Source organism: Thunnus maccoyii, chromosome 11 (genome assembly GCF_910596095.1).
Source record: "Thunnus maccoyii chromosome 11, fThuMac1.1, whole genome shotgun sequence".
Lineage (NCBI taxonomy): Eukaryota > Metazoa > Chordata > Actinopteri > Scombriformes > Scombridae > Thunnus > Thunnus maccoyii.
In genome coordinates this window covers 6,246,233-6,253,778 of record NC_056543.1, presented here as the reverse complement: position 1 = coordinate 6,253,778, position 7,546 = coordinate 6,246,233, and the positions used below count along the sequence as shown (strand labels likewise).

Below are 7,546 nucleotides of genomic sequence, written 5' to 3'. Positions count from 1 at the left end.
TCACTTGATTAATGAGTCTTATTGTTCACTTTTAGCCAATAACTTTCAACGAGTTGGTTCTTTGGAGTACTCTCACATGTGATTATTTGAAGTTTGATAATTGAGCACTTGCTGTACTCTCGCTGAAGGAAATCTATTCATGCGCTTCATAAGCCTCACTGTATGATTTCAGAAATACACGGCTGTCATTTCGATGATAAGTGTTGTTTATTAATGATTTTCCCTCTCTGGTTTTCATCAGACAACACTGTTTGGCAGCCGAGCAAGAGTTTGCTTCCAAGAGACATGGTGGTTGGTATTCTCTCTATTGTTTATTTTGTTTCCTTGTTGTTGTCACAGAGTTGGAGAAGCAAATTGGAGTCCCTGCAGAAATGTCTCTGAGGAGCTTCCATCTTTCATACTGGCAAGCAAAGAGATTGGGTCCGAGCCTGGAGTGGATACTCAAACTGGGAGGAAAATAGATGTTTCCATTCACCTGTTTTTACTCAGTTTGTGCATTAAAAAACCTGTGGACACAGAAAATTTGAAGAAACGTTTTTATGGTTGGCTGAGATGTATTGAAGTCGGTGTGTTGATAAAAGCAAAAATTGCAAAGTACAATGGAAACAGATTTAGTGATTATGACGTACATGAAGTATGCAACTTAAACGTCCACTGAGGCATCCGCTGAAGAGACGTACGCATTTGAAAACATCAGATCTGAGTGGAGCGATGAGTGGCCCTGTTTCGGACTGTCTTTGTGTCCCTTGTACAAAGTAAGTTTTTGAGTGTAGCGTCTCGTCATGGCCCTCAAATTAATACATGAAACAAACAGGATATATAGAACATATTTCCATCATGTTTTCTATGTTGTCACAGTGCATTTCCCAAAACTATTCACAGAATCTTTCTTCTAAAAAAAAAGTGCTTTATCAGAATTGCAACCCACTCAAATTTTTGTTTCCCATCAACTCTTTGATTTTGAGAAACTCAGCCCTTATAATTAACAACAATTGACCTTGTTGGAAGCTCAAGATGTCCTGTCTATGGGGAAAATACTTTTACTTCTTAAATATCTTTACTTTATGGGGATTTTTTGATACAGCAAGTGGCCACTGGGAAAAATTGACTTAATGGTGGTACCTTATCAACTCTCTTAATACATCCACGACTCACATTCAAACTTGATTTTTGCTGTTTGAGGTTTGACTTTCTTTCTTTTAATTACATCAAGTTGTTGCAACTTCTTCTTCTGCAATGGTTTAATGGCCCGACTGGAAATTTAGCACCACCTGCTGTTCATCTCGAAGACCCAACTACCTAATATTTGCATAACGGATGGAAACATGCATTCGTTTTAATTTTATTTTGCAGATTTTCTGGAAATTCAGTCAAAATTTGTGTTACATTTGAATGGAAACCAAGCTCCTGTCACCCCTGTTAGCAAAACAATCACACCTTTTAACCACAAGAACAATTCAGTCAAATTGAAAAAAAAACACGCTGCAATATCCTTTATGTTGTATAAGTACTGAAATAGTTTATTTTTTCTTTCTTCTTTTACATAAAACAAAGAATATCAGTAATATACAATTCTCAGTTAATACTGCTAAGGTGACTGTCACACGAGAACATCACTGTTATTATTGGGTTATGAAAAAAAAAACATTTAGAAGGAGAATTACTGTAATAGTGAGTAACAATATGTGCAATAAATGGTAAATTACACTCATCAGTGCTGAGTACAAATACAGGGCATTAGAGTAAATGTTAGAAAAATACAATACTCTTGTGAGAGTGATGCTCTTCATTATGTGAGCCATTTTAAAAGCACAGACGCCATGCTCCATCTACCCGTATCAGTACAGCCAATCTGTTCCCTGATCCCTTGTCTCACCTGTACGCTACATATTTCATTTATTAGACCTGTGTGTTGCTATTGGCATGAACACCACTGCATTTTTTTATTTTTTTATTTTTTACAAGTATTACCTTCAACATATACATGTACGGTAGCGAGTGAGCAAAGATTTAAAGAAGAGGTAAATAAGATGACATGACTAATGCTACATCACGTGAAACTGTAAACTGTCTCTGGTGTTTGAAAAGAATATGGCTATAGTCACCATGACAAGTCTGATATGTAGATTCGGTTGCATTCATTTTCTGTATATGTGTTTAGCTCAGAGCAGTGTTTGGCAATATGCATTTTGGCAAATATCTACACATGAAAGGCAGGGCGCGTTGACAAGGGCGTGAGGGGGAAACATCGCAGCTAAAAAGTGTGAAAATATGTCGGGATGCGTTCATAACACCAAAAACGTTACTAGAAAGGACACAGCATACATAATAGAGAGAGAAACTGAGCAACCATGATGCGATATATTACAGTTAAATGTACAGACAAAAAAAATGACAAGAGGAAAATATTGAGTTCAGGTAATATCTTTAAACCATTACAGTGAAATCTGGTGTGTTCACTGGTTGCAATGAAACAATTGCACATAGTAACGTTGAGGTTTACTCTTTAAATCCACAGCATCTATCAGAGACAATAATTTTTTTTTTTCCCTGAGCTAGCACAACAATGTCAACTATGTGTCTACTAGGTGCTTTATAACTAAAGTTACATGCAAAACTCACTGGTTTGTCTTGATGTCATAACTGTGGAAAAAACATAAAAAAAAAAAAAAAAGAGAATACAGAATGCAGTTCACATATGAAGAGTTTCATTACAAGATGACACTGCTTTTAAAATGTGACACCTGTTTTAAAATAATTGCAAGCGTGAAAGTCAGACTCACGAGGGATTCTTTTTTTTTCAAGACCTTTGCTTGCAAAGTGGCGACAGATTATGTGAAATATGTCATGGCAAGTTTCACACATCAGTATTTTTCACTTCTTGTAAATGAAACCCTTCATATGATGAATATCAGATTTATATTCATTTCTCTGGATAGAATAAGCCCAAGGGTGTTTGCATGCAAGTTGATATTAACATTGTGACAATAAAAAAGTTTAAAGAATCACATTACTCAGTCAGGTGTGTAGAGCTCATGAACGGCAATCAGTAGTTAGTGCTGTACATATACAAGATATATATTCAGGATGGAAGTCATAGTTTGTAATCTTGAGATTATCAGGTTCCATCTGCTCAAAAAATATATATTACTGACATAGTTTAGATTTGCATCCACTCCAATGCAGAATTACAGTAGATCTTCACATAAACATGTTATAAATGTTCATACATTGGCTGGAAAATGTAAATGAATGAGCTACTTAACCATTGTTCTGCAGGGTTTTGGTGGACGTTTTACATTTGCCTCATTAATGTCTAATAGTAATCACAGCTGGTGCCATCATGGAGGTCTGCTGGAGAACAGGTTGTGGTTAAAAAAAATGTAAGCCTTTAAAATATTTTGGATATTAAAATGGAATCAAATGACTGTAATGTGAAAGGAGCAGTAACGCAGATATCACAGATATTTAACACCCAAATCAGGTGTCTTTGGAGATTTTTAGCATCTTTTAGCTCATTGTTTTGGTCATAAAGCCAAAGCACTAAAATAAACCAGCTGTACGCTAACTGCAAACACCAAATGACAGACAAAGTTACCGAGTGGCTGATTCATGTAGTTGAACATCTAGCAAGCTTAAGACCTAAAACTTTCTTAGGAGTCGGTGGAGACCAAAACAGAGATAAAAGGAGAGTGTTTCTTAAAGCGATGCACATATAGTGTTTACTTATCCTACTTGGAGGAAAAATTTGTCATAATAAGATATTTTTCCAATCATAGACTTCATATTTGTAAAGAGAAAAAACTATCTTAAAAAATTCTTGCCAAGACAAGCAATGGTAATAAGTTGCAGGCAACTGGGCCATCTTCAAGGTCAATCAAAGACAAACAATTTACATAAATGAAATAGCCTTACAACACATCACAATATGATTTGGATTGTTAAACCTCAAGGATGCTATTCTCAATACTCACAAGGCCATCTTCAAAGTTCAACAATTGCAACAAAGTACAAACAATTTGGATGAATGAAATGGCCTCACAACTACCCTAAAAACCTATTATCTGGAATCACAAGAAAGTTTCAGAGCAACAGAGACACAGAGCATGCCTGTAACCATAGTAACTCATGCTGTCTCCTGTCTGCGTGTGCATGGTGTGAGAGAGAGGGAGAGGCACTGAGATGTTGCCAAAAGAGCCATTGACTGAGATTACTATGAGCAGCATGCATGGGAAAACGTTACAATATAATAGATTTGTGTATATTTCTGGTCTGAATAACTTGCTGCTGCACGGTGCTGCTGTTGTGCTGTGCTGCTCTGTCTTGTCTGTCTGTGCGCTGTCAGTGTCCTCCTTTCACGCTGCAGCGTTATCAGTTATGAATTTGTTTTTCACTGCATGAGAAAAAAGATGTATGGTGTGAGAGCATGTGAAAAGTCTCACGGTCAATGTGTGAGACTTGGCAGCCCTGCTGGAAACTGTCTCGTCTTTAGCTCTGCTCTGTTCTCCACATTCATTGCTAGTTGTAGCTTGACAGCCGTTAGCTTGGCTAGTTAGCAAGTATGGTTAAAATGTAGCTACTGGCCGCTAATTTTAGGTGAACCTGAGCCCACATGCGTTAGCTTGTGTGCAACTCAGATGTGTTTATAAGACAGTGTGTGTTCAGACAGAACGCATTGATTGAAATACGTGATTAGACGCAAAGTCACGTCAATGTTCAAAACTTTTAGGTGTCCCAGGCTTTATGAATCATCTTCATAAATGTAAAGAGACAAGAGGAAAATGGAGGAAAATAAGAGAGTTTTTGGTGAGTTCTTAGTTCAGTCAGAGGCTGAGCTGAACACAAACACACACAGTTAGTGCATGTGTTGCTAGCTAAATTACAGCTAACATTTATACAGTCAGGAAAGTGGCTGTTTGGGGGTGAATTTTAAAAAATGGTCCAGCAATTATATTGTGCAAAAACACAGTATATGCAAAAATTAGTTTCCCTTTCTGTGTGAACACCTTGATGATTCCAGGTAGCTATAGTGCTACAGTAGCTAACCTGACATTACCAAAACACAAAGGCTGTGTGTCCGAAATCCCTCTCTTAACTATATAATGCACTACATTTACCATGCACCATTTTATTTGTGTGTCTGAATCATGGATGTATTATAAGAACTGGATAGCGGACTCAAAGATGGCGCCTTTTCAATGAGAATTGCTCACCTGGCGCATGAGCCAAAAAAATTTATAGCTTCCAGGTTTACTTCGGGGTGTGCGGACTGTTGAATATGCGCAGTAGTGTTTCGCCTGCTGGCCCCACCCACGAGTTCCCACTCGGCCCATTGGCTTTACACTGGGATGATGTCACAGATTTTAAAATCACTTTTCTAGGCTCGAGGAAAGTTTTACAAATATAAAACCTTCATGGATCAAAATTTTATGACAGAAAGAGTCATAATTTACCTTATTTGCAATTAGAGGTGTCCTGTAAGCAGTTTTATAGATATCTCTTTTATAATGGTGGTCTATGGGGAAAATGCTTTTTGGGCTGCAGGGGATTTTTTTTTGCTGCAATACCGCGAGTGACCACTGGGCAAAACTGGCAGCAAGGCTGAGTGGCGGCGTCATATCCAGTTCTCTTCATACATCCATGGTCTGTGTAATAATATCCACAATAATCCACAATATAGCGCCCTAAAAAATTCCATGATGGAACAAAAAAAGTGGCATCCATGACATGTACGATACTCTCTGCTAACAATCCCACAATGCAATGCTCCAGCCTCTATTTGCTGCTCACTATAGAGTAAACTATTTCATGTCTATTATATAGGGAGTAGTAAATGAGTGAATGAGGGAGTGATATCAGACAAAGGCAAAATCATGTATTATTTTGTTAAAATGTTAATTCTGTTGACTCACATTTAGAAATTTAACCAGCTGCTCACCGCTGACGCCAAAGAGCTGCAGACCTCCAAAATGGCTGCCAGAAGGTTCATTACAACACCTGAAAAGCTATACTCAGTATCTCAACAGTACACCGAGCACAGGTGGAAGCCTACAATGCCAAGCTCACTTGTTGTCCAGTTCTGAGCGTTTCATCCTGATAAACAGACGCAGTGTCCAAACTGTAGGATTTGGGTAGATTTGATCCTCCAGGTGTTTGAGTGATAATGCCAGCTGATTGCTTGATTCCCCGCTTCAGGTCGACTCATTCAGCTTATAAACTCTGAAATGGAAGATGTAAAGCAGAGTGAGATCCTAAAACAGCATACCATGCAAACAGTGTCCAGAATGAAAAATCTCCCACTTAAAGTAACACTAGCTGTTACGAATGGGTTTACATACAGCAGTGCAACATTTAGAAAGTGATGTTTACTGTATGTGCTTGTGTGTATTTCCCCCAAAAATGATTCATCAATATGTGTCCCAACAAGCTGTACATACAGTTTTATTCAAAGGAAAGTCATCAGCTCTTTCCACTGACTGTTGAGCACATTAAATTACAGTTTATAGTGATTTCAGTTGTATTTAAGTAGTGTTGTAAGTACAACAACATGTAACCATTTCAGCTGTGTGAGCTTTGTGGTTTCACTGCAAGTAGAAATAAACAATTTGTGATTTGATTTGACAGAGATGATATTAGTAGAAACCTGCTGCCCTGCATGTTGACACCACTTTCCCACATAAACCGTCACCAGATCTGATTCATAGTCAACAGATGGTCACTGTGAATATTATAAATGTTATAAGGTTGTACAGAGTGTTATACATTTGTATTTGAGTGTATTTCTGTTAAGAAGCAGGTTTGAATAAAACCACCGGACCCAAAGGCAACACAGAGCAATGTACATTTTTACATGTGTGAGTGTACGTGTAGAGCTGCAATGATAAATCGATTAATCGACTGCTTGCCAAATATTAAATTAATCGCTAGCTATTTTGATAATCGATTAATCATTTGGAGTCAATTCTCTGATTCCAGCTTCTTACATATGAATCTTTTCTGGTTTCTTTAGTTTTCTATGACAGTAAACTAAATATCTTTGGGTTCTGGACAAAACAAAACATTTTAGGACATCATCTTGGGCTTTGGGAAACAGTGATTGATGAGTTTTTTCACCATTTTCTGACATTTTATGGACCAAACAACCAATTGACTAATTGAGAAAATAATCAACAGATTAATCAATACTGTAAATAATTGTTAGTTGCAGTCCTGTGTACTAGTATTACTCATGTTGTGGGAAAATAAATGTGTTTAGACAATCACATTCTGGGAAAAAGTCCCCATAACATAAATCATTAATACTGAGTGACTTGGTTTAAGGTTAAGGTTTAGATGCAGTCCTCTTATTCATTTGAATGGGGGCAGTGTGATGACACAGCAGGTGTGCAGGTGCAAAGAGCTCCAGCAAAAACAACGCAGCGTCGTCTGCCAAAAAAGTTGAACCAGGTTCAACTTCTGCTGCACCGCTTTGCGACGTCATCCAGCAAAGTGCTGTGTTGTACCTCGCGATCCTTGCGACCAAAGATAAAAGTGTTGCCACTGCGTT

General features: G+C 37.7%; 1 protein-coding gene across 4 annotated transcripts in view; it reads right to left on the bottom strand.

Annotated features, from left to right (window-relative positions):
- Positions 1 to 1,523: 1,523 nt before the first annotated feature.
- Positions 1,524 to 7,546, bottom strand: part of LOC121907584 (nck-associated protein 5-like) — a 94,143-nt gene continuing 88,120 nt past the window's right edge. For all 4 annotated transcript variants that reach the window (XM_042427229.1, XM_042427228.1, XM_042427232.1 and 1 more), the window contains one exon: positions 1,524 to 6,219. In XM_042427229.1, coding sequence (XP_042283163.1) covers positions 6,218 to 6,219 — 2 coding nt within the window. In that variant the 3' untranslated portion in view covers positions 1,524 to 6,217. The remainder of the gene's footprint in view (positions 6,220 to 7,546) is intronic.